The sequence below is a fragment of the Hoplias malabaricus genome, chromosome 17 (assembly GCF_029633855.1).
Source record: "Hoplias malabaricus isolate fHopMal1 chromosome 17, fHopMal1.hap1, whole genome shotgun sequence".
Taxonomy (NCBI): Eukaryota; Metazoa; Chordata; class Actinopteri; order Characiformes; family Erythrinidae; genus Hoplias; species Hoplias malabaricus.
The window spans coordinates 9,054,399-9,080,104 of NC_089816.1; the positions used below are offsets into that span (position 1 = coordinate 9,054,399).

Below are 25,706 nucleotides of genomic sequence, written 5' to 3' on the forward strand. Positions count from 1 at the left end.
TTATGGTGTAGAATTGATGTGGTTGTGTAAAGGGTTAATATCATTGAATACATATTCAGTTTTGAAATAACACTTGAAATATACAACATATTATCATTAGCAACTATTTCTACTTAAACATACGGTCAATTACCGAGTCCACATTTTCTTTTATTACTCTGTTTAGCCAACAATAATTTCTTACTGACGCTGACTAATATTCATTCATTGTCTATAACCAATCCAGTTCAGAGTTGTGGAATCACTGGGTACAAGGCAGGAACACACCCTGGAGGGGCACCAGTCCTTCACAGGGCAATGCACACTCACACCTATAGTTACACTTTTGAGTAGTCTATCCAACGACCAACGTATGTTTTTGGACCATGGGAGGAACCTAGAGAACCCGGAGGAGACCCATGCGGATACAGGGAGAACCCACTGAACTCCTCACCGACAGTTCCCTGCAGTGGGGTTACAATCCTGCAGCTGTGTGACAGTGACACTACTTGTGCCACCCTTCATTCATTGTCTGTAAGCACTATTCCAGTTCAGGGTTGTGGTGGGTCTGGAGCCTACACAGAATCACTGGCGCAAGGTGGGAACACACCCTGGAGAGGGCGCCAGTCCTTCACAGGGCAACACACTCATACATATGGACAATTTTGCCACCATTCCACCTGCCACTGTGTGTTTTTGGACCATGGGGGGGAAACTGGTGCACCCAGAGGAAATTCACGCATACCACACCAAACTCCTCACAGTCACCCGTAGCGGGACTTGATCCCACAACCACAGGTCCCTGGAGCTGACTATGACACTACTTGATGCACCACTGTGCCACCATGTTGATTAATTTAAATATGCAAATTATTAATTTTTGTTGTTTTCAATGTAAAACACTATCACTCCACATATACTTTTCATGCAGATGTATGATACTGTGGTCACTGAGTCTTCTTTCCCTGTGGATCTCTTAGGACTATTGCTCTTGAAGATCCAAGACAGTCCAGTTTTGCAGAAAGAGTTGGAATGGGTCCTAAGAAAGTTCACTGGGCCTTTGGAAATAACAGATATGTAACATCAAATGTCCATCACCATACTTCAACTTATGGAAAAATTTTATTCTATAAACATCTATTTGACCACAGTATCTGCCTCTAAAGTTTCAGTGGCAGTGATCCACTTTTATTTCATGTATCACCTCATGTTTATCTCAGAGAAATACATTCATGATCACATTTCTAAAAGGACACAAAAACAGACTCATTAAAATCAGAAAAATACCACTTAAAAACAAACTAAAATATGCTAATTTTATTCACCACTGTTTACATAAGATTTGGGGTTACATTTTACTGTCAGTTTAATTTAAAAACATGAAACATTTATTATATATAAAAATCTATTTGTAAAAGTATATTTAAAATTATCAAAATGTTAAACGTGTTAACAATAATTAAGAGTACAGGACAAAACATTTTTCCCTAAAATAAATTAACACACTAATTAAAAGACTCTCTGAACCACAGAAAACAACAATATACTTATGTACACTAAAAATAAATCAAATGCGCCTTGAAGGAGTAATGGCTATTTTAAATCATCATTCAACCTGTACTCTTTAAGCATATTTCACCTTTTCAACTGTAGTGTATCTTTACCATAATGTATGGCAAGCATACAAAAACTACTTCATTATATAGTACAACAATCTAAAACAATATTAGACAAACATATATGTGCAATTCTATGGAATGCAGACAATTATTTGATTGTAAAAGCAGCTTTTGTATTAGAGTTTAGTTCAGTTAAGAGCTATAGGTTTTAATTTTCTGTGTGATCACTGTACAACAGATAGGGCACTTTTCAACAACATCAGAGCATTTCTTGCAAGTGACCAAGTGTCCACATGGAATGAAAACAATTGAAATATCATTGTCCATGCAAACTTTGCAGAGCTTTTCACGCTGGAGCTTTTCCAATGTTTTGATGGGATCCTCAACTGAAAGCCATAAGAACAGAGAGTATTTGCATAAACAAAGAGCCTTAGTCAAATACAGTATAACTAATTTAAAAAAATAAATAAATAATAATAATAAAAAAAGTAGGCCACACTGATACATGGAAAAACGAAGACCTTACACATTGCGTAAAAAGCCTTGTTCCATATTAAATATAAATAATTTTACAATTAACTACATTAGAGTTTGATTTGGTGCATTCAGGTTTGGGAAAAAACAGAAATTATAAGAATGCAGCACTTACCCTCTGAGTCATTATCAAACACATTGTTAGTGATATCTTGAATGAGATCTTCCACATTTGTGTAGCCCCCACTTAGACGAAGCTTTTCTAAAATAGTCCGTTCCACTTTTATTGGGTCAAATCCCATGTCAATAGCTTTCTGAGCAATCTCTGACTGCATTACATTGCATGCTATCAAAAGAAAAAAAAAAAGGAATAAGAAAGTTTAATTGTCAGACATTCAAAAAAAAAAAAAAAAAAAAAAAAAAAAAAAAAAAAAAGTATTATACAAGATGGGCTCACCTTTTTCATAACTGGAAAATCCATTGTCATTACTTGCATTCTGGAGAAATAATATATTAAAAATAACATTCAGTTCCTGATTAATATATGAAAATTAATGTATTTGGCAGGATGTCCAACATTCCACATCACTGATATATTTGTAAAGTAATTGGTGTTACTCACTGTATAGGGGCCTCCCAGCTGCACACGGTTTACAAATTCTTGTCCTTTCTCTGCGAGCAGGAAACTACAACTGTGTGTGAAAAAAAATGAGAATTTACTGGCTGTTAAAGTAGAAAATTAGCTTTTTTTATTACAACATTTTTATATTAAACCTGGAAATGCAAAACATAAAAACCAAATGAAAATATATACTTTTAGCACATTCGAATAATTAGTTAAGAATGCAAGGAACAATTTGAAGTGAGAAGGTTTTGTTTTGTGCTCTAACATATGTACATGTATATATCGCATTTACAGTAGAACCTCTGGAGAACTCAATTTTCAAATGTATACTGTATAATGCATCATCCTTAAAACAAACCATTTAATGTGTCAGCATTGTCTGTTATTGATTTTATATATTTATATATTTATTTTTTATATATTACTTAAACAGTTACCCAGGGTAGTGCTTGGCATGTGCCTCCCAGGGATCTTCATTTGGCTGCCAGCCCTTCACTCTTCCTCCACATTTAAAACAGATCACACTGTCTTGTTGCCCTGCATAAACAAAGATAACTTCTGTAACTACTAAATAATAATCAAAAGTAAGAGTTATATACAACAACACCTGTTACAAGTGACATTAAACAAATCCCCAAGGATAATAAATTGCAAAGACCTACCTGTACTATAAAAGCCAGCTCTTGCCAGACTTTCATGGTTGATAGGATGCTGTCTGTCACAAAAGCTGTCAAGGCGTTCCTCAAAAGTTTTCATCGAGCCTCTGCGGACAATGCGTCTCGGTCTGAGCTGCTCTAAGGGTATATTCCCCACATCATGGCCCAAGATGAACCAACAGTTTCCATTATGTTTGGCATGTTCATCCCAGGGATTATCACCTACTTCCCAGTCCGCCAACATACCTCCACAGCAAAAGCACTGCACCAGGTCCATTTTCCTTTCATTGTTTGGTATATGAAACAGTCCAGCCTGAGCAAGGTCAGTGGGCCTGACTGGGGAAGACGAGGGCCAGTTGCTGAACGTCCCCAACCGTGCTTCTTCACTCTTCATGTGTGGAACCTTAGGGTGCATTGACTCATCCACTATCTCACCTGTGTTGAGACTGAACTCCATGGCTTCTGCCTCTTCATCATAAGAGAGACTACCCGAGAACTTCCTCCTGTGAGCACAGATGAGGAACTTGCAGGAGGGCGAGACCTCACGATGCCTCTCTACTGGGATGTCCTCTTGGTGCCAGTTCTCCAGTACCTTCTGGCAGCTGAAGCAACATACCCGGTCGGACTCTCCTGTGTAAAAGAAACCTGCTCTGGCCAGCCTCTCTGCAGAAAGCTTTTGAGCATGTGGAAAGGCCTGGAAAGAGTTCAGCCTCATATTCATTGACGACCAGTCGTGCAGCCCATCATCAGTTTCAATTGTACCAGCACCGCTAGAATTAGCCATTGTCACAGTGGGAGCGTCTGTTAAAACAGAAACAAGTAGAATCCCTAAACAGGCAGCGTAAACAAACAAATTTCTTTAAGTGAATTCAGCAGGGGGTTAAACAGAACCTAATGTATTATAAATATATAAAACTACTTCACATTTTCAAATACATTCAACACTCGGTAAAATAATTTATATGTCTGATAAAACAGGAATGTCCAGGAACTTTCATTTTAGGATCCAGACTATTGTTAAGACACTAATAATATGTAATATAATGTTTTCTCTTGGTTAATGGCAAAAACAAAGTAATGAGTCTATAATTTAGAGACCAGTCACACTTAAAATGATGCAATACAACTCACTTTCCTTACGTGATTGTTATCTTAACTAGTACAATAAGAGTAAGATAGTATTAACATATTTAAAAATATTTATTTTAGCAATGACTTTAATACAAGTCCACTCTGTGCCTGAGAAACCCTCTTTGGAAAACCATAGTGGCTGTCTGTTTTGCTGTAGTGCACCAATTGGCTGCTGGAGGTTGCCTTGACTAGTGCATGGTTAGGGATTTGGGATAAGCAACCTAGGCCACTTGATAGGTGACCTACATAACACAAGCTAGCACTAGGGTGAACGTGATTAGTGTACGGTTTGTAGGATAGTTTCCTGCTTTAAAATTTAAAATGCAAATACAAAATGCGCTCAGGAATAGGTCAGCATATTTCAGATATTCTGTTTTCAGATGTTTAAAGAATTATTCGACACAGTTTTAAACGTTAATATGCTATGTAAAATATAAAAACTGAGGGAAAATAGACAGTATGTTTACAAATGTTTCAGATAAAGTTTTAAACAACAATTTTAATTATCAACTGGATTTACCACAATTATACCATCATCATTATAACACCCGAAGAGTCACATGACACAGGAACTACTTCCTGTGCAGAGCAAAAATAAAACGGGCTGTAATTATGTTGTGAACACGATGAGTCCCGAGTCCCATTGTGAAGGCAGAACCCATGCGTCGTTCGCCAATTTCACGGTTTACCAACCGAATTATGCAGACATTTTTGAAAAACGTTGACTGAATTTAGATCACGGTCCCCTTTAAGTACAGAAGGCGTGTTGAGTCACATGTACACCGCGCCCCCGACATGTGACGGTGGATAAATAGAATATTAGAAGTATACACCCACAACAAATTGCTTCAAAATACTTTCGCCCACTCTCAGACGATACCAAAACCGGGTATAAGCTAAATACTGTACATACTGTTCGCAGTGAGAGCTGTGAAATCCTTCAAACTCGTATGCTAAAGCTCATTTCACAACTGTTGACTAACACAACGTTTCGAGGCGGCGTCTAACATGGGTGGGACAGCACATTCCGTACTTATCTGCAACTAACATAACACGCAGGGCAACAAAAAATAAATAAATAAAGAACATGCAGGGAAGTCTAAGGCGTTTTGTTAAAACGACTGTTCAGATATATTGACCACATCTCAAGAACCACTTCCAAAGGCCAAGGACTGCGTTTTAAACGTGTGAATAACTTTCATTTTCACTGTATGTGAACGTCAGTAAATCCCAAATAGAATCGATTCTTCAATTCCAGGCATTTGTAAAGAGTCGACCCTAAAACTTGACATTCGATTCCTAACAGCACGTGAATGACTCACCTGTCACTGTTTAGATCGGAGAATGTGTAGTTTAAAACGATATGCCTAAACCAAATACATTCATCCACAACAAACACACATATATATTACTTTAGACAAGGTAGAGAATACAGCAAAACTGCACTGATATCCAACAACATTGACAGTTCTCTTCAGCTGAAAGAGATCTATCAGGTACGGCTCAGCCCGTTAATGAACTATGTGCAAATGTAAAAACTAAGTAAGTCTCTTTACAAAATGATGTATATTCAGTTGTAACTAAATTGAAATATAGACCTTTATATATATTAAAAGTCTTTCAAAGATCAACGCTTCATGTATAATGCAAAACACATTTTCTTAATTAATTATGATGTGATTTTTTTGTTTTTGCATCTCAACTCGTGGGTAATAATAATGTCGTTTGTAATTACTATGTAATTGTTTTATTACACTTACATTTTATTTGTGTGTCAGACTACATGTCAGGTTTTGTGGAATCGAGATTGTTTGGAATCGACTCTTAGGCTCGACTTCCTGTAACTGGGATCAGAGTTGGAGTCGACTCCTGGAACTGAGCAGGTTTAATTTATAGGCACATTTTGACAGATTCAAATCGAAATAACAGTAGGGGAGTCACCTAGTACGAAGGTTATTCTGCGTTTTATAAATTTTTTAGACGGGATTCCCGGTACTTTCCCCGCTCATGATTTATTTTCCCTTTTCAGAAGCAACAGATTGTCAAAATTACACCTTAAAATCTATCTTCATCACTTTATTCCACTAACATATTTAGGCACTTGTTCAAAAGTACAACAGTAGAGTCGCTTCAGTGGCACTGTCCTAGATCTTGGATCTTGCCCTGGACCCTAACTGCACAAAACCGGCCTCTAATAATCAATATACTGCAGAAGCTCGTCCTGTCTTGGTCAGTTACATTAGATGTTTAAATGCAGACAGGGTTGAGAACTAAGATCCAAGGACAAAAGGTCGATACTGTGTTAAAAGTTTCTCTCTAATACTCGATCTCGCCGCCGTTTATAATCAGCAGCTTAAGCCTCGAGCAGACCGCAGTCTAAAAACCTAGCCACCGTGCTTTTAATGTTAACTTACCTTCCGATGAAACCAAGTCCAGTCCTCTTCTAAGTGTTGCTGTCTTCCAGCTTCGTAGATTTGTGACCTGTTTAAAACCCTCTTTGACCCTTTGTACCTCTGCTGTGTGGCTGTGGCTCTCAGAGGCTCTCCTTAAAAGAGACGTAACACGGAAGTGACGTAACCAGACGTAGTGTTCTGCTACCAGTATGTGATATCTGGTCTGAAATAATAAAGAGCCTAGTAATAATAATAACAATAATAATAAATGTAATTTTTAAGTGTTACAGACAATGAAAAAATGAATTAATGTTTATTCATTGACCAAAAGACTCAGTTTAATATATCTTTGATAGATATTTTGTCCCATATAGATACATTTTAAGTATGACACAAGTATCTAAATACTTTTGAGGGCAACGGTTTATAAGAAAAGACTAGATGTAAAAGTGAATATTCTGTAGTTTTTACACCAAAGATAAACATCTGGAATATTATGGGTATTTTCTCTTTAATAATTAAAAAAAAAAAAAAAAAAAAAAAAAAAAACAACTTTTTTTATCGTCGTAATCATAATGTGAAAGTAGCCTATTGTGTGAATCTTTCTTTCAAACAAAGTAGAAGTGGAAAACTATAAGTTATAAAAAGAGTTGCATGTCCCTTTTGGAAGTTTTGTGGTGTAGTTAGAGAAACACGCTTCCTTCTCAGGCAACAGTTCCTCTGCTGGAAATTTGTTCTGATGCTAGTATCGATGACCAAACAGATTTTGTGAAACAATGTTGAGTTCATTCACACTTTGGGCCACATTCAAGGAAAATAATTTTAATTATTTATATATATATATATATATATATATTAAATATTTAATTATTATTTAAATTATTTTGATGTATCAGCTGTTTATATATAATTAATTTAATTGCTGTTATATTACTGAAAAGCCTAAATATTCCCTTACAGTTTCCCAGTAATGAAGTGACGTGTGATAGGGCAGTTCTAGGGCAGTGTAATAAAACTGCATTGTGAGGTAAGATTCTAAAGATCGGTAAAGTTCTTTAGATTTCTCACATTCCACACACAACAAATCTATGACAAACCTCAGCAAGTGACAGCAATTCAGCCTTCAGGAATAGCGTTCAGCAATGCGTTTCAGACTGCAAAACATGCTGCTGCAAATGTGGCATAGAATACGCAGTGACTCACAGTGTACAGCATATATTCAACAACTACAGAAATTTGAAAGCAATGGTTTCTATAAAGTTTATGCTGGTGAAACTCAAATACCAGAGAGCCTCATCACGGGAGAGATCGCTTCTGAATGGGCTGGCCTGAGAAGCCCATGTTCGTGGAGTATTATTCATGCTGGTGGATCAAGAGGTTGGGTACCCTGGAACTACAAGCTGAAGTTTTGTTCAGATGGCACACCTCAAAAGCCAAATCCATTCATATTCCAGGAACTGTGCTCTACGATGCGCACTACCTATGGAAAGTGTGTCATTATCACCAGCCCACAGACTTGGCAAGGAATGGAGGAACTGAACTATGAAAGGCCTCTTTACCACTTCCCTCTCTCTTCTGTGAACCATCTACACATGAAATGCTCTCCACTAATTGCCCAAGCCTATGGTCATGAGCTACTTCAGTTGCCATATAAATATGGACATCTGAACCTTCTCAACAGCGCTTGGTGGACAGTCAACTGGTTTATACTGAATCACAGAGAAGAATACCTGCATACATATTATTACAAAAATAATTTACATAAATTTATCATCGTACCAGAATTAATAAATGGAGCCCTAAATGAGATGACCCTACGCAAATGGGAGAAAGCATCTGCAAAAGTGTTAAAAGAAGAACAAGCACACCTAAATAAACACTAAACATCTTTTTTTAATCAAGATGTCTTACCAGCAGCAGTAAGTAATGTTTGTTTGGGCTTGAGTTTTGTGTTGTGAATGAGATGATTGACTAATTATTGATGATTGAGTTAAATTTATGTTTGATTTCTTACGCAGTTTCACTCTGGAGTCACGTGGTGTGGAATTTGATTGATTTTACTGAATACATTTCCTGAATGGACACTTCTTGTTTCACTTCAACATACACTCCAATCTTCTACTTGTGTGTTTTAATAAACGTATGTCTCTGTTTAATCGTTATTGTGTGACTGAACATTCATCTGAAAATACCTGCAAATTGAAATGTTTGGTTTGGTCAAACATAAGTCAATAAGTCAAAAAGCAATTAGTTCAGAATGAATACCATATAACACCATATAAAAATTCAAGGTCAGAACAACAGAAGCTGCGTGTACTTTTTAATAGCACATTTACTTTAAAATCGATTACACCCTAATCTATATTACTGTGTAAAGATGTGGATGAAAATTTCCATTGTGTTTTGCTTACCCAAACAATCTGTAATAAAATAACTAAAGTATGTTGTAAGTCTAGCTGTAGGTCCATGAGAAGTGCTAGTTTTGTTATCAAATCTGAAATAAGAAACGTAACAAAACAAGAAAATTTGACAACAGGTAGAACCACAGTTGTTTTTTTTTTTCTTTTTTTTTTTTTTTTTTTCATTTTAATACTACACATTTCCAAGTCCTATTAACAATACTCTAGTTCTCTTCTTATTTGTTTTTGCTGTTCTCCATCCACTTGGTCAAATACCTACTCACCACCTTTGTGTACAGTAGCTCAGTAGTGCAGGAGAGTGCAGCTAGGAGCCTGTCAGTGAATATTTCAGCCTTCTACAATTCTCCTAAGAAAAGTCCCAAGCCCACCTTTGGCTATCTGTAAAGGTGTCTTTTCCTCTTTATTCTCAATGTAGATGCTGGCGCCATGTTCAACTAAGAGCTTTGCTGCCTCTACGCGCTCTTCATCACATGCAAGATGGCTAGAGAGACAAAAAAACAGACAAATTTATTATGGAACAATATTTACAGAAACAAATCTTTGCTTAATTAATGAAAATTTTGAGCAAACAGAAGACTCACAGGGGTGTGTTGCCCTCAGAGTCCTGAATATTAGTTGAAGCACTCTGTTTTAGGAGAAGTTGGATAAGACGATAATTGCCTTTTGCTGATGCTCTGTGTAGAGGTGTGGATTCTAACTTATCTGTAGCATTAGGGTCTGCACCATTTTCCAACAAAATGAGGGCTATCTGTAGCAAAAGAATGTGAACAAAAGACAGGTCCTAAACATCTCTAAATGTACAACACATTACTTACATTTTGTTTTTTATAACAGCCAGAAAAAGGTAGATAAAGATGCTGGAAAAGACAGATATATAAGTCTACCTCATATCGGTCTTTTGATGCTGCATAATGTAAAGGGGTGCAACCATTTTGGTTGACTGAATTGAGCTGTGCTCCTTTAGCTATTAGTGATCTCACAATCTCTTCTCGTCCTGCAGAAGCTGCAATATGTAGAGGGGTCCACGAGGCCTGAAATGCGCATGTATTAATGGTGATGTTAAAGAGATATTCTTACCATCATTTAAATATTACCTATTGCTATAACTATTATAATGCAGATCCAATATGCTCTACAGAGAGAGGCTTAGAAAACTAAGCCTCTAAGAGAGAGGCTTAGTGTAATAGAAGAACAAATATTGAATTAAAAATAAACAATATGTGAAGAACATAAATGTATAAATATACATATACATTCTACAAAATAATACGTGGGTATTATAAGATGCGGGAAGATGCTGACTCACATCGTCTTTAAGATCCACTTCAGCTCCAATATCCAGAAGAAACTGGACAATATCTACATGTCCAGCTGAACAGGCCCAGTGCAGAGCTGTCCTGTGGTCCTACACAGTTAATTAAAAGAAATGTGTTTAAATCTAGTCAGTGATTAACTTCATCATAAACATTTGGGGTTGATGATAAAACACTGTTGACTTTTTCACTGAATATGAAACACTCACCTGATCTGTTCTAGCCGCCAGTCTTCGGTCAGACATAATACATTTCTTTAGCTGATCAAACTTTCCTGCGTAAGCTAAATTACAGACCTCTAGATTAGACACTGAAGCTTCCATCTTAACTTCAATCCAAAGACCACACACCCCTCTCTCACTTCCAGCGCTACATAAAGCTATGGCTATGGAGCTCAGTATCCGGGCCGACACAGTCCCCCATTTCAAATTAAAAGCACGAACTACAGTAAAATCCTTTTGCGATATTCATCTTTTCGGCGCTGATACATTTTGAACGGACAACGGTAGCCAGTAAAGCCTTGCATATTCACAGATTCCAGCTAAATGTAGCTCATTTATTTGCTAAATTTAATAGAGCATAAATTGATTGAAATATTGGTGGCCAGAAGACAGCCAAGCACGTAATTTGACACTTGGTCAGTCTCAGAAGATTGCACTTGTTTTGCAAGAAATAATAACATTTAAAATTTACCACACAACCTTTATTAAACCTATGTCCCAAGGCCAGAATAACAATGTGTGCATTAAGGAATGTGTGTTCTGCTGTAAGACAATTTATTCACTGTCTGTAACTACTATTAAGTTCAGGGTCATGGTAGGTTCAGAGAATCACTGGACACTTTTCCATTTCCAACACACCTACCACCTAACAATGTGTATTTTTGCACAGTGAGAGGAAATTTGAGTACCTGGAGGAAACCAATCCCATGCAGACACAGGGAGAATGCAACAAACGCCTCACACAGTAAGTGGAGGTGAGGCTCAAACCCATAACCCCAGGACCTTGGAAATGTGTGACAGGAACAGCCCATAGCACTGTGTGGACCCCTAAAACTTACTTAAGCCATTGTATTGTATCTATTTGAGATGCACACCCACTTAAGGCTTAACGACACTCGGGTACACACTGGAAAATGCTCTAAAATCTACCAAAGGTGCCCTGAAAGCTCTTGCATGGAATAATTATGAACACTAATATATGAGGAACTGTTTGATCAAGAAGAGTTTTGTAAAAGAAATAAATAAATAAAAATTAATTTATATATGTCAGAAGTATTTGAAAAGATAAAACAGAAAGGAATAAAACAAAATGATTTAGATGTATCAACCCTGAAATTTTATTATGATCATATATATATATATATATATATATATATATATATATATAGAGAGAGAGAGAGAGAGAGAGAACATATGGGGAGAAAACACCAACTCCTCACAGACAGTCACCCGGAGCGGGAATCGAACCCACAAACTCCAGGCCCCTACCTGCTGGACCAGTTGGACCAGTGACAGGCTCAGAAGAGCAGGGGCGAAAATATCAATGGACATCTTGTGCATGACATGGGGCCCCATTAGTGCACCACAGCCTGTGATATAATGATATAAAGGCACTTCTTAATCTTGAATTTTCTTGCTCTAGAGGGCACATCATCATAATTCATTACAAGAAATGGAGGGCTCTCAGTTACTTATTTGCCATATGTAGGGCAGCCAATAGGGCACTTGGTCTGGTTTTTGCCACCCTAGAGATCACTTAAATAATAAATTCCTATTAATTTCACATAAAAATCTCACTTAGCTTATTGACATGTAAAAACTGAACTATGCAGTGATTTGGAAAACGACTTGAAATTCGTTACTGAGCTTGATCACCAAGACAGACATGGGAACTAAAGGCCGGGGTTTATGGTTTCGCGGGCATAGTTTTGCGGAGCACTCGTAGTTTCAGCAAAGCCGTTTGACTCTCTCTTAGTGGATTTTTTCAGAGGTTTTATAATCCACTAAGCTTTAATAAGAAGTCTAACACATAAACTTAAAATCATACCGGACAAGACAGAGTTTTAGTTAAACCTGGTAAAGCGCTTTTCAAGGTGTCGCTTTTAAACATAATTATAGAGACTGAGTTAGCATTTACTGTTAGCTACTGAGATAAACTACTTATTCACTGCTCTCTATAATCATCGTTTTACTCTTTTACTGCCTTCCTCTCTCTCACGTTTCGGTAAAAGGTCTTTGTAAAGCAGGGATAATCCGCACAAAGGAAGAAAGACGGCGGGAACACGTAAACAGTTGCATTTATAAAATGGCTTCATCAGTCGTAAGTCTTACTTGTTGGGTTTATTCTATAACACTTTATCAAACACGAGCCTTTATGGCATTCCTGTTTATTCTTATGAACTATATTGGTACATGATTATCGTCAACAGGATTTCAGGACCCATGTGGATCAGTTGTGCAGATACTCTGAGGAATTCGTCAATATTTACTATGACTGCATGGACAAAAAGAGAAGAGTGCGTATACCTTACACTTCCATTTAAATGTGAACAGGTGATTTTGTTCTATTTTTGCATTCAGTGAATTTCATCTTTATGGTTTAGAGCAGTTGTGATTGAAAATATCACTCCAAAGCATTTAGTGACCATGCAACCACTCCAGAAAGCTAATTAATATACATAATCCACATTTAAATATTTAATTTCTTCATTGAGGTGGCTCTCAAATTCAAAATCTGGTGGCTTTGTGTATTTTTAGGCTTTTTTTGTGTCTCTTAGATTTTCCTGTTTCTAGACTGATCAGCATTAGGTCAGGCCTTTAAAACTGATGTTATTGACCTCTATATACTCATGAAGCATTAAAATATGTCACAATCGTTAAATAGATGAACAAGGTTATAAAACGAGAACATACAGTTAGGCCAAGAAAGATATCAGTTCATCATTATAGAAAACCTAAAGCAAAAAGATTTGAAAAGAGAAAACGCTTTTCTTCAGGAAAACAAATCAATGTCATGGCAAACAAACTGCTGGATCTCAGTCTGACTAAAAATGTATTATGGAAATGAAAAGTATATATAAATATCCGACATGCATGCAAGAAAGCTGGAACAAGCTAGATGTACAATGTAATTTGTTTCCCTCAATTTGATCAGGAGAATATAAATATATAAAATATATTCCAGTAAACCAAATAATTTGATTGAAATTGTTTGCAATAATATTCAAAATGCCATAATGTTTGGCCACTAAGCAAAAACATTGTGTTACATCTGTGATGTATTTGGTACTAGGAACATAAAACTGGATGAACATTGTTTAAGTATGGCATTTCCATAATTTATTGGCACGGGTAGTACATTTAAAAATATAAATTTTTGTGACATCACAAATCAGTGAATTAAAAATGGAATGTGTATATTCTTTAAAAGTTTAAATACTACAGAATTAAGGTGAGGAAAATCTGTTTTCTATTATACATTTAAAACAAAATGTATCTTTTGCCAGCTGTCTGATTTATTTTAAAAACTGCTGATGATTTTGGATCACAAGTAAAATGAATATATTTACAGTTTTTTTATTACATGGTTTCTACCATCATCTTTTAGGAAAAATATGTTTTGTAAATTAATATGAGAATTGTGTTTTAGAACCTGACGAGACTTTATCTCGATAAAGCAACGCTGGTGTGGAATGGTAATGCATATTCTGGTCAGGATGCCCTGGGAGATTTTTTCGAGTCTCTTCCTTCAAGTGAATTTCAAGTCCATACGATTGACTGTCAGCCTGTACATGGTACGTGAAAAGCATATTGTTTGTTCATGAAGTATTTTTTGTCTACTTTTTCCCCATTTGACTTGCATGACCACTGTGCCATTGTTTTTTTGTGTTTTGCGCTTATTTTTGTGAACTGCTTGAAATAGAAAAAAAGACACTCACTTTCTTCAAGGATAAGAGTGCTCTACCAGATTATTGTGGTGTTAATAGGGGTTTATTTTTATTTTTCCCTGGAACAGAGCAAGCCACTCAAGGGCAGACAACTTTGCTGGTGGTTACTGCCGGCTCAGTCAAGTTTGATGGAAACAAACAGAGGTTTTTCAACCAGAATTTCTTATTAACCGCCCAGCCGTCCCCACACAGTGACCAACCTGTCTGGAAGATCGCAAGTGACTGTTTCCGTTTCCAAGACTGGGCCAACTAAATGATTGCATCGCACTACTTTCCATGTTCGATTTGGATTAAGTACCAAGGATTTCCTTAAAAGTGGCTACAGATGAAGGACAATTGATGTATTTTTTTTTTATACTTTAAAAGTTGGCCGAGTTGAGCACTTCATGCTTCAGAGTATACTGTAAATACATTTTATAATAAGGTCATACAAAGGACAGTTTGCAGTTTGAGTAAAAAACATTTTTATTATTACAACATTTTACATATAGTATGTGATCCACAAAACAATAAATAAAAGCATCAAACATTCTACAAGCAAATGTGGAGTTTGTCAAATGTTCACATTTTACAAGTTTGTAATGTGGATGTGGGCTGGGCCCATAATAATTAACAAAACATTAAGTCTTTTTAGGTCCTGTCATGTCCATTCTGGTTAAGTTCTAATCCTGGTTCAGTTCCAATGCAAACTCATTGTTGGTTCAATGACTGTAAATTAAATATTAAATAATGGCTGTGTCCCTGACAAAATTTAAATAACTTAAAAGAAAAAAAAGTGCAAATATTCTAACCTCAAGTAAAATATTTGGTGAAGATATTTGTGGTCATATACTAACATTGTCTTCAAGGTAAATAATTCCAAATATGTTGAGGCAGAAAAATAAAACAAACCAAAAAAATAACAGTAAATAAATTATAGTGCAATAGGTTTGTAAGCAGAGCTAATCTGACAAAATGATTATGTATGCATGAAATGGCAATATTTCAACAAAAATGTATCTGTTTCTGAAGACCGCTTGAATCAGTATATACAAAGTCCATGTGTAGCTCTGAAACTATACTTACAGTATTATAGTCAAGTTTATAGTTTAGGCAGCATTACATGAAGCATTACCTCTGAAAAATGTAAGATTTGTCTGATATTTATTAATGTGGCAGCTGACAAATTGCTTTTAAATCTGTTTGTTTTTGTGGATGTAGGTTTCCTAAAAGGTTTTTTTTTTCCCCTTTGTTAAGGTTACAACTGATTGCTCTTCTACAGTACTCTCGTAGAAATCTTACAAGCCAACCTTTCTACAGTCCTGAGTCCTTCAACAAATAAGCTAATAAATTAACAAAATATTAAACATTGGAAAACAATTCATTAAAAAGTCAAGTCAGTGAATGGGAACATGGTGGACAATAAAGCCACTGTAAGCTATTAGCTCAGAATGTTCATTGTATGTGCGTAATTCCTAAGTAGGACACTAAACAGTAGGAAATCAACACTGAAAATGAGACCACTTGGAAGGCACGAAAATAAATAAATAAAAAAATCACAGTACATGGCTGACTTCTTAAAGCCATGCAGTGTGGTGACAGCCTTACCTAATGATCGGATTTAGCCTTCAACACGAGACATTTCTCATTAAAGTATTACAAAGATGACATTACCACAGTCCACACAGTTTACAAAAATACAAATAGCTGAAGGTGATGGCAGTTTATCGCTGTTATATGGTTGAAATCCTTTTGAAAGGCAGGAGGTTTCTTTTGCTAGCAGGTAAAACTAATAAGAGGACAGTTATTTGTTGTTTGAGTGAATCTTGCATTAAGCCAGGTGTCTCATGCCACAGGTAACTTCCACAGCAAAGAGACTGTAAAGCTCAGACTGGATAGACCTATACAATGTTTCTTACATTATCCACAGTAACCAACCATTTATAAAACAACAGCACGGTAGATTTCCTATACATGTGCGTGTGTGTGTGCACCACATAAAACAATGAGGTGTGGTCAGGTCATAGCAAAACATCTATACATATGCAGCTCTATCTTTACGGCAGCAGAGTGATGGTGATGATGTCTTCGGCTCCAACGGTGGTTCTATTTGCGGCCATACATTCGCTCAATGTCGTTGAGATAGTGGTTTTTCAGTTCCTTCCTCTTCAGTTTAAATGCATCTGTGACCAGGCCAGTTTCAGGGGTCCACGGTTCTGCACTCAAATGAACCTTAATTGGGATCTCAAAGCGCTGAAGTTTAACTACAAATAGACAAGAATTCACATTAGTAATTGCATTACAGAAAACGCTTCGGTGCAAATCTTAAAAAAAAAAAAAAAGAAAAGAAAAAAATATTCTATGATGTTACTATATTTTATTTTGCTACCATAGTCATTGCTACATATAATATCTCTGCATATTACATTACCATAAAACAATACTAGTAGGGAAAAATAAATCCAAAAACGTACTTGAATTGGCAACATTTTTAATCTCTTTCAAAACTTCCATCTCCATAATAGGATGATTGCAGATCTCTTCCCATGTTCCACGAATACCCTTCTGATTGGCCAGAGCAGTCAGCTTTGCTTGGTTAGGCACCACAAAGCTGATCACATAGTTCTGATCACTGTTGAGGAAACACGAGAGTAGTCACCATCTGTGCTTATGCTTAGAATGACTCAGCCACATAAAACTATGATAAAACAATAGGCAATTTGAAGCCAACATACCTGTTTGCGTATGCGCAGATATTGTCAATAAGGGCGCAGCTCTTCAGTGCAGATTCAACTTTGCCCAAAGATACATATTCCCCTGCTTGGAGTTTGACAAGGTCCTTCTTACGATCTGCATATTTTAAATAATAAAACATTAAAAAAAAGTTTTTTCCACAACTCTGGCCCTTTGTAGTTTTCATTTATTATTAATAACATTAACATTCTTATTCCTTGAACCAGGGAAACATTGCAGTGTTAAAAAAAAACAAAAAACAAAAAAAGAACAATGACCATTCCAGACACATACCCACAATCTGGAGACAACCGTCAGGGTGAATGTCTCCTATGTCCCCTGTGCAGAACCATCTTTGTCCATTCTCATCCACAAAGAAATCTTCACTGTTACTGCCTTCACTCCTGAAGTAGCCCAAAGTCACATTGGGACCCCCTATCAGGATCTCACCCCGAGGATGAGGCTTGTCCTGCCTAGTGTAGCCTCCTGTGTGTGCAACAATCAATTTGTTTGCTATTTGTCTGTATGTCTCCCAAGCATATGTTTTGATACTTGACTGAACTCACACAGGGGTTGATAAGTAACTGATTGGCAAAACTACATTTGGCTTGCAAGTTAAATTAAACTCTAAACTGCATGCCAATGGTTTCCTATACCAGCTCTGAAATTGCCATCATTATAAGCACTGTAATAAAGCCATCCCATTTAATTAACACTGACCTTCTGCCCAGTCTCTGAGTTTGATCTCACAGCAGATAAGTGGAGCTCCTACCCGTCCTGTGCTGTAGTCGGCCACTGCAAGCAAAGAGAACACCAGACATTAGCATCTTAACAACTAACAACTGCAAGAGTTACGAGATGTACACTATATAAGAATAAATAACACATTGAGAAACACGCACCTAATCTCTCATTCTTCATCAATCTCTACATGTCAGATACACATAATACTGCAGAGAATACATAGAAATTGATTCTCATCACCAGTGTCTAATTGGTGCCCGAAATGAACTTACCCTCTGTGATGGTGCCTGCACCGCAGGTCTCAGTCAGGCCATAACCTTGTCCCACAGGGCAGCAGAAACATATGTTCATGAAGCGCTGTGTGGAAGAAGATAGAGGTGCTCCTCCTGATAGCATCATTCGTACATTTCCTCCCAGCAGAGCCCTCACTTTTTTAAACAACCTACAGGAACAGAGAAGCACCATGAACCTAGAACAATTCATGAAAATAAGTACAAAATCAAACTGTAAACACATGCATCTCTTACAAATTGCAAAGAGGGGCATCATATCCTCTCTTGATCTGCTCAAGCTTGTAGTTGTAAGCCAGTTTGAAGAGGGTTCTCTGTACACAATTCATCTCCTGCACTTTGCTCATCACATTTTTGTTGATACGGTCCATTATTTCCTGGTGGAATCATTTTTAAAAATGGTCAAGGTCATGGCGTTCATATGAAAGTAAATCATGCTGAAAGTAAGCCGTTGATGAAATCAAGGGGTGAAAAAAAGCTGGAATTACCGGTACAGCTGCCATCAGAGTTGGCTTCAGCACAGTACAATCACCTTTACTGCCTTTCTTGATTTTAGTGGACTGCCAAGAGACAATCAGGGATAATTAATATTCTCCCACCATTTTAAAAACCTCTTAGCGTGAAATGCAATGTAGATCAATGTAGAGTCTCTGTTACCTGATCAGACAAGGTTTGTGGGGAGGAGTAGCCAATCCTGCAGCCATATGTCACACACGAGATTTCAGCAGTCATCTCCAACACATGAGCCAGGGGAAGATATGCTATGTATGTGTCCATGGGGCTACAGTAATAGAGCAACAGTCAGTTACAAGTTTTGATGCATTTCAAGTACATTTAAGGCCATTTTATTTAAAGGCACGTTTCCTATACTCACCCCAAACCTGGGATCCTCTCACACTGGCCTGTCATCCCTGAAATGAGGTTGCTATGAATAATGATGACCCCTTTAGGGCGGCCAGTGGAGCCACTGGTGTACATGATGACAGCAAGGTCTGATGGTATTGGTCTCACTATCTCTCTATTCACTGCAACACAAAATACACATTGTTTTCAAATCCAGTGACAGTAAGGGGTCTGATTAACATCTGCTTAGACACAAATCACTATTGAAGCCACACCAAAACTGAGAGAGAAGCAAGGACATGCACTAGTTAAGCAGCAAAGTATAACTGTTTAAAAAAAACCCAGTCATATAATTTATGAAAATTATTCAAATCTGCAGGAATGTAAATTATGGAACTACTTACAGTTTTCAGGCTTAGCTCCCAACTCCTTAACGGACTGCATGCTGTGGATCTGAATGTTCTCTGGATATCCAGCAGTGCTGATGCTCTTGTTGTCCACATAAATTATGTGTCTCAGGTTGGGGATTTGTGAAAGGATACCCTAAACATAAGAATAATAATAATAATTATTTTTTTTCCAGGGTGTGTCTAAGTATATTTAACATTATTTGATTTTATTCCAATTAATTGTAGCATGTTTCAAATAAAAAAGTCTATTTACCTAATTAAGTAATATTAAAAACTCTTATAAATTGAAATATTATACATTTTTACAATGTCTTTCTTGGATGTGATGTACTCACTTTTAACTTAGTTTCTAGAAGCTCCGCACTAGTCACCAAGTGAGTCACACCACACTCATTAAGTCCAAAGGTGATGGCATCTTCTCCAAGAGTTGCGTAAAACGTGACCACTTAAACAGACAAATGAAGAAAAGACATGACCGGATCGAACAGGTCAATATGCTAAAGTTCAACAAAAAGTAAAAACATCTTGTTTTTGAAAGGATGACGAAGCACAAGTGAATCACACTAAGAGAGGTATCCAGAGGTCAAAAACAGCAATTTGTGGTTTCAGTTCATTTGTACTTTATACCTATATTTTAGATATAAACAGTGCTATTTCTTATTCTTCGAAAAAGAACCAAAGATTCCAGAAAAAGGAAAAAATAGAATCTGCTCCTTACATGGGAAATTGCGTCTGAAGCAAGACTGAGCTGTGATCATCCACTCAGCCCGTGTCTCACAGAAAATGGCTATGGTGTGTCTTGGTTGCTGGCCCAGTGCTGCCAGGCCACTGCCGATCAGACTGACTTCAACATCAAGCTCTTCATATGTGATCCACTTGTAATCACCTAAAATCAGCTACAAAAACAAAACAAGATCCCTGTTATTAATCAAACAAACTATTCACAATACACATAACTCAAATGAACAGAAACCTTTGACAGTGGTTTACATTACAGCACCAAGAATGTTTTGCATGTTAATCAGTATATATTTGATTGAGATAAGGCACGTTACCTTTTTAAAGACCTTTCCGCTTGGCTGGGTTTCATTCTCTTCACTCAGAATGGTTCGTGTACCTAGACAATGTGCTTTGCTAAAGCGTGCTACAGCATGATCAAACAGCTTGTCCAGTGTATCTTTTCCAGGAAAGTCCATCTGAGCCAGGGATTCAAAGAGGTCCACGGATCGATAGGGTCCCTCTGCTTGACCACTGATGGGCTTGGCCTTGATTCGCTTTGCTAGGGTTGTCTTGTCTTTGGCACCACTCAGATAGTACCATGGTAGAAAGCTCAGGACTGAGTACAGCCACACAAGGAGGTGGACAGGGAGGAGGAGCAAGGTGCTGAGATCCATGTTCAGAATCATAGTTGCAGAGAGGTTGAAGTTGGTAATGTGAAATGAAGAGTTCCTGAGGCCTGAGTAAAGACCAGTGTTCAAATGGTACAGGTAAGATATTGCGTGACTGGAAACTCCTCTTCAAAATGTGTAACCTAAAAATGAGATATGGAAATATAAATCATACTTAGAGACATTTTCATGATAGATGACAAAAATTATGATATCCATTCGCTTTGAAAATCAAAGGTAGAATTTGTAACATTTGTAAACAATTAAAGAAACAAGGAGAAAATATAAACAATTGCAGACCGTGAGACACAGATTGGGATGTGTTCATTTGTGAATAGTGAAGCATATTTGTGACTGGTTTGGGATTAATTTGGGATTAACATTTATGCTTTTGTCAAGTAGTTTGAGACTAATCTCTCTCTATAATTTCTTAGCTAAAAAACACTGTAGCATCTAAACCCTATGGGACAGTAGCACTTTTGTCTAAATCAGCCTTGTCTCTTATGCATAATGTCATCTACATATCAATTAGGGAAAAGTTGGGACATTTTGCAATGTAATGTATTGCCTTTGTTAATGTGTAATATAGTTTCAGGTAGCACTTCTTGACTCAATGTTAAGTGACAATATTTTCCAAAGTAATCCAAACCCACATATATATAGCAACATGGCTGTAAAGTATATAGCAACATGACAGTTTCTCATGGAATACAAGTTAAAAGTTCAAGGACATTCTGCAATAGTTTCCCTCCTTGCCCTGAACTGACTGAAAATTCCTCACATTCTCTGAATCTTTTCACAGCAGGGTAGATAATGAAAGATTTAAAATGTTCTTTTTTCACATTTTGAAAATTCTCTTCTGAAGCTTTTTCCTTTTACACCCAAACATTATACCTTTACTTATTAAGATTTCTCATATTATTGTGGAATATATCATACTGCTGGAACTTGAATATTCATTCATTATCTGTAACCCTTATCCAGTTCAGGGTCGCGGTGGGTCCAGAGCCTACCTGGAATCATTGGGCGCAAGGCAGGAATACACCCTGGAGGGGGCGCCAGTCCTTCACAGGGTGACACACACAGACACACATTCATGCACACCTATGGACACTTTTGAGTCGCCAATCCACCTACCAACGTGGGACTGTGGGAGGAAATCGGAGCACCCGGAGGAAACCCACGCGGACACGGGGAGAACTCCTCACAGACAGTCACCCGGAGCGGGAATCGAACCCACAACCTCCAGGTCTCTGGAGCTGTGTGACTGCGACACTACCCTGAATATTCTATGAACTTTTTAATTTATCCGTGGCCCCTGTCAAAACATTTGTGTGTGTATGTATTTTATATATCTCCAATACTCCATATATATTTAATAATCCAAGCTCTTCAATCTGATTCAGAAAGCACTGAATTTCAGAGCATTTTCATATCTTTGCATATAACGATGGCAACACACAGCATTGTGCTTTGAAATTAAAATCCTACCCCCAAAGCTGACACACTCACTCTAAGCAATTTTGCAAGAAGGAAGTCATGCTTCCTGTTGTCCTGGAGTAACACTGCTGTTTCTTTTTTTTTTTAGCCAATACAATAACTCACTCTATTATAACAATTCAGAATCACTGTATTCAACCAAGTACAGCATTTATCTGCCCTTCTCTAAACTGCTATGGATGATATTTTAGATATCTGTTATGACTTTGAAGTGGTCCATCCTGTTTACAGAACACTGAAATCCTGACACAATATAGAGGTCCAACATCCCTAGTCTTCTTACAAAATCATGCCCTATAAAGATATTACTAGTATTTTATAACTATGCATTACATGCATTAAAGTTTCATTTCCGTAAAAGTTATAACCTGCCCTGGAAACAAATAAATAGCCATTTACATACCTTCATTCTCCACCTGATCCTATGTGTGCGGTATTAGGATCATAAAGCTATTCCATAAAAACTCCACTTATCAAATATGAAGTCTTCAACATGGTCCTTTTGTATGAATAAAAATATGAAGCTGAGATAGTTCTTTCATGTGCCTTGTTTAGTTCTAGCCCTCGCCCCTATGTCCCCGGAGGTGTCAGCATGAAAAGGTGACAGCGAGAGCCAATGATATCAAGCCCCTCGACTCACCCCACACACTGGCCACTTCTTCAGCCAGTCCAGGTGGACACTCAGCTTTACTATACATAGAGCTGTGATGGTCTTAATTAATCTAGGAAGTGATCCCATTATCCAGGCACTGCATGTTACTGGCTTTAACGTATAACACAATCCCATCAATCCGTTCACTGCCTAATTAGCAGCATAAAAATGTGCCAATATTGCACCACTGCCAACAAATACAGGAAAATATCGAAATCAGCTAATCAAACCACGTTCAGCATCTAATGTATCATCTCAATTACACCCCAACAGCTAGGACTTCCCTAATCTCACACACTGCTACCAACCTGAGAAGGTGAAACCACATGCTTCCTCTGAGATGAGAAACCAGTCACTGCCTTCTTTTGTAACTGCCAATGATGCAACAAGACTGGACAGCTTAACATGGTTGGAGGAGACGACTACCTCTTCAGATCTATAGCGTCAACCAACAGATGCATTGCGAGATGAGGAGAAAGGAGAAGCTATCCTACCCACCCAGAGAAAGAGTGAGAGGTTTTTTTTTTACACTGTGGTTTGTATGAATCAGTGAAGCACCTATTCGCCTATATTGTCAATTCAATTTCAAGAAGTCCCTCAACTTATTGGGTTTACATTAAATATAACCGTCAGTTAAACAGAGGATAATTGTGCTAAATCATGGAAATTATATATAAAGGAAAACTTGTATCGCTCTGTAAGAACCAGAATATACGGGGCTTTTTTTCGTTTTTTATTCCGGATGTAGCTTCAGAATTATTAGCCCGAGGCTCTTATCACTCGGAGGATGAAAACACGTTGTTGCTGCTACAACCGGCGGGTTATAAACTCGTGTTCAACCGACCACCAAAAGAAGAGCCTTGAGCTCCTTGAGAAACATACCGGGTCTCAAACCGCCCTGTATTCAACCTCTCCGGCTAAAACAGCATCATCATCATCACATGAGGACACGCTTTGCACATCATCCCTTCCTCAAATTGTGAGACCTCCTTCATCAACTTTCCACGCGTGGCTTTAAAATCATTATCGTCGCGATGGTCTGAAGCCTATTCTAAAGCCCTGTCCTCCACACCCTTATATTTTATTGTCCGTTACAGTTCATGTGAATGTTAAACCGAGCTATTAGCCGAGCTAGCTAACGCTGACATCCCTTCATTCAAAATGCACATATCCCGCCTCAAAATTTAATCAAAGCCGTTACCTTTATCTTCTTAGAGATCACGGTGTTAATAAGCTTTACTCCACGCGGCTGTAAACCGATACAGAGCTTATCCGAAAGGCTACGCAGACTACAATCTTACCTCCGTTAAAGCCGCGAACCTCCCGCCGCCTCCACGCGAAGCCGAGTCTGACCGAGAGTTACCTCTGCAGCCGGAGAAAACCCGGAGAGACTGCGTCATCTGACTCCATCTTTTTCAACCAATCAGCGCCAAGAAAGACAGTCGAGCCCGCGTGGCTCTTACCCGCTTCATCCGTGATGCATTATACACAAAGACTGACGTGGATTTAATAAAAAAAACTTAAGTCTCCCCTCCATCTTTCCACCCTTTCCCCTACATATCTAAGGACGTCAAATCATGTAAAACTGGAACACGAAAGCTTTTCTTCAATATTCTGAAATAAAAGTTTAAAGTCGCTTAAGTGTTTTTCTTTCCTGAGTTACACAAATCTAAACTGTAATGGAGCTTTTTATGAAATGAGCAGTTTTTAATGCTACAGAATCAAATACATTACACTATACCCACCTATTCACTTGGTAGTATTTTGACCCCACCCATTCACATTAAAGCTGTGTTTCAGCCTTTTAGTGAAAAAGGAAAACAAATATGAGTGCCCTATCTTAAAAATCTAATTTATGTTTAGATTGAATTTTCCTCTTACTCAAATTCATTTAAATATATGTGACATAGATATCCATAACCTTTAGTAAGAAAGATATCAGAATAATACCAGTATTGCCAGATAACTGCTGTTTAAAGAATTATTGGTATTGAGCCAAATAAATTGTTTTTATATATATTTAACATAGATATTTTAAAGAATTCTTGATGCATTTATACTATGCTGGAAGAAAACTGGGCCAACCACTTGTTTAAAAAAAAAGCACGCAAGCAAACAAACAAAAACCTCTGACAATGTGAAGAAGCACAAAGGCAGTGCTGAAGAGCTCTTAATTCTTTATTACTGTATTGTTAAGGTATTGTATATTATTGGATATCAGCATTGGCCCAGGATTCCCATATTGGTGCATCCCTAATGAACGTATAGAAACATTATCCTTATTGTTGTAGTAATAGCAGTAGTGTACTACAGAAGCACACCTCTGACACCTAAGGTAATGATACACATGTGAGATGAAAATGGTGCAAATATTTGTACATCTATTTAAGATCAGTAAAGCAAAGGAAAGCATTTTAAAAAATATTTTTGTCATTCTTTGTGCTGAAATATTTAGTCTGTTTCACTGTTAGTATGATGTAAGGAAGTCATTAATTTGTCCCAAATGGCTGACTTAATACTGCCCACTGTAGACATGTCACTGCTCAACTGTGTCTATCAGAGAGAAAGGAGTTCAGACAATAATTATATTTCTGGTTAACATTAGTCT

General features: G+C 37.4%; 5 protein-coding genes across 10 annotated transcripts; 2 read left to right on the forward strand and 3 right to left on the reverse strand.

Moving 5' to 3' along the window:
• Window positions 1-1,123: 1,123 nt before the first annotated feature.
• xiap (X-linked inhibitor of apoptosis) lies at window positions 1,124-7,057 on the reverse strand. The gene is made up of 7 exons (XM_066649253.1): window positions 6,899-7,057; window positions 3,360-4,154; window positions 3,135-3,234; window positions 2,695-2,764; window positions 2,530-2,569; window positions 2,248-2,418; window positions 1,124-1,984 (listed from the first exon to the last, which is right to left on the reverse strand). Exons 2-7 carry the CDS (start codon window positions 4,135-4,137, stop codon window positions 1,791-1,793), a joined length of 1,353 nt encoding a protein of 450 aa, XP_066505350.1. The 5' UTR covers window positions 4,138-4,154; window positions 6,899-7,057; the 3' UTR covers window positions 1,124-1,790.
• Window positions 7,058-7,832: 775 nt separating this feature from the next.
• Window positions 7,833-8,863, forward strand: LOC136673864 (uncharacterized protein C21orf140 homolog). Its single transcript, XM_066649621.1, has one exon. The coding sequence runs from the start codon at window positions 8,020-8,022 to the stop codon at window positions 8,758-8,760; it is 741 nt and encodes a 246-aa protein (XP_066505718.1). The 5' UTR covers window positions 7,833-8,019; the 3' UTR covers window positions 8,761-8,863.
• psmd10 (proteasome 26S subunit, non-ATPase 10) lies at window positions 8,798-11,011 on the reverse strand. The gene is made up of 5 exons (XM_066649620.1): window positions 10,820-11,011; window positions 10,604-10,702; window positions 10,182-10,328; window positions 9,879-10,045; window positions 8,798-9,778 (listed from the first exon to the last, which is right to left on the reverse strand). The coding sequence occupies exons 1-5, from the start codon at window positions 10,931-10,933 to the stop codon at window positions 9,625-9,627; spliced, it is 681 nt and encodes a 226-aa protein (XP_066505717.1). The 5' UTR covers window positions 10,934-11,011; the 3' UTR covers window positions 8,798-9,624.
• Window positions 11,012-12,481: 1,470 nt separating this feature from the next.
• nxt2 (nuclear transport factor 2-like export factor 2) lies at window positions 12,482-15,075 on the forward strand. Of its 3 annotated transcripts, none has more exons than XM_066648515.1 (5): window positions 12,482-12,705; window positions 12,844-12,932; window positions 13,042-13,128; window positions 14,262-14,406; window positions 14,628-15,075. In XM_066648515.1, exons 2-5 carry the CDS (start codon window positions 12,918-12,920, stop codon window positions 14,810-14,812), a joined length of 432 nt encoding a protein of 143 aa, XP_066504612.1. In that variant the 5' UTR covers window positions 12,482-12,705; window positions 12,844-12,917; the 3' UTR covers window positions 14,813-15,075. The 3 variants fall into 3 exon arrangements, with proteins under 3 accessions (XP_066504612.1, XP_066504611.1, XP_066504610.1); XM_066648514.1 differs by having other exon boundaries at window positions 12,482-12,688; window positions 14,628-15,073; XM_066648513.1 differs by having other exon boundaries at window positions 12,482-12,932; window positions 14,628-15,074.
• acsl4a (acyl-CoA synthetase long chain family member 4a) lies at window positions 15,007-24,490 on the reverse strand. 4 transcript variants are annotated; one of them, XM_066648507.1, is made up of 15 exons: window positions 24,400-24,490; window positions 20,614-21,089; window positions 20,277-20,454; window positions 19,894-20,003; window positions 19,553-19,691; window positions 19,180-19,330; window positions 18,963-19,086; window positions 18,794-18,865; window positions 18,543-18,682; window positions 18,288-18,457; window positions 17,992-18,066; window positions 17,566-17,757; window positions 17,274-17,388; window positions 17,013-17,170; window positions 15,007-16,802 (listed from the first exon to the last, which is right to left on the reverse strand). In XM_066648507.1, exons 2-15 carry the CDS (start codon window positions 20,962-20,964, stop codon window positions 16,645-16,647), a joined length of 2,133 nt encoding a protein of 710 aa, XP_066504604.1. In that variant the 5' UTR covers window positions 20,965-21,089; window positions 24,400-24,490; the 3' UTR covers window positions 15,007-16,644. The 4 variants fall into 4 exon arrangements, with proteins under 4 accessions (XP_066504604.1, XP_066504605.1, XP_066504606.1 ...); XM_066648508.1 differs by having other exon boundaries at window positions 24,300-24,427; XM_066648509.1 differs by lacking the exon at window positions 24,400-24,490 and adding an exon at window positions 23,981-24,127.
• Between the last annotated feature and the right edge of the window lie 1,216 nt (window positions 24,491-25,706).

Excerpts from the sequence above, each read along its gene's own strand:
- nxt2 (XM_066648515.1), top strand. Across the intron at positions 13,129-14,261 it reads GCATGGACAAAAAGAGAAGA|AACCTGACGAGACTTTATCT; the intron begins GTGCGTATACCT and ends ATTGTGTTTTAG. Across the intron at positions 14,407-14,627 it reads TGACTGTCAGCCTGTACATG|AGCAAGCCACTCAAGGGCAG; the intron begins GTACGTGAAAAG and ends TCCCTGGAACAG.
- psmd10 (XM_066649620.1), bottom strand. The coding sequence starts at position 10,933 with ATGGAAGCTTCAGTGTCTAATCTAGAGGTCTGTAATTTAGCTTACGCA. Across the intron at positions 10,703-10,819 it reads TGGCGGCTAGAACAGATCAG|GACCACAGGACAGCTCTGCA; the intron begins GTGAGTGTTTCA and ends TTAACTGTGTAG. Across the intron at positions 10,046-10,181 it reads CATCAAAAGACCGATATGAG|ATAGCCCTCATTTTGTTGGA; the intron begins GTAGACTTATAT and ends CTTTTGCTACAG.
- LOC136673864 (XM_066649621.1), top strand. The coding sequence starts at position 8,020 with ATGCGTTTCAGACTGCAAAACATGCTGCTGCAAATGTGGCATAGAATA.
- acsl4a (XM_066648507.1), bottom strand. The coding sequence starts at position 20,964 with ATGATTCTGAACATGGATCTCAGCACCTTGCTCCTCCTCCCTGTCCAC. Across the intron at positions 19,087-19,179 it reads GAGAGGATCCCAGGTTTGGG|CCCCATGGACACATACATAG; the intron begins GTGAGTATAGGA and ends CTATTACTGTAG. Across the intron at positions 17,758-17,991 it reads ACTCAGAGACTGGGCAGAAG|GAGGCTACACTAGGCAGGAC; the intron begins GTCAGTGTTAAT and ends TTGCACACACAG.
- xiap (XM_066649253.1), bottom strand. The coding sequence starts at position 4,137 with ATGGCTAATTCTAGCGGTGCTGGTACAATTGAAACTGATGATGGGCTG. Across the intron at positions 2,570-2,694 it reads AGCTGGGAGGCCCCTATACA|AATGCAAGTAATGACAATGG; the intron begins GTGAGTAACACC and ends TTATTTCTCCAG. Across the intron at positions 2,419-2,529 it reads ATTTTCCAGTTATGAAAAAG|CATGCAATGTAATGCAGTCA; the intron begins GTGAGCCCATCT and ends TTCTTTTGATAG.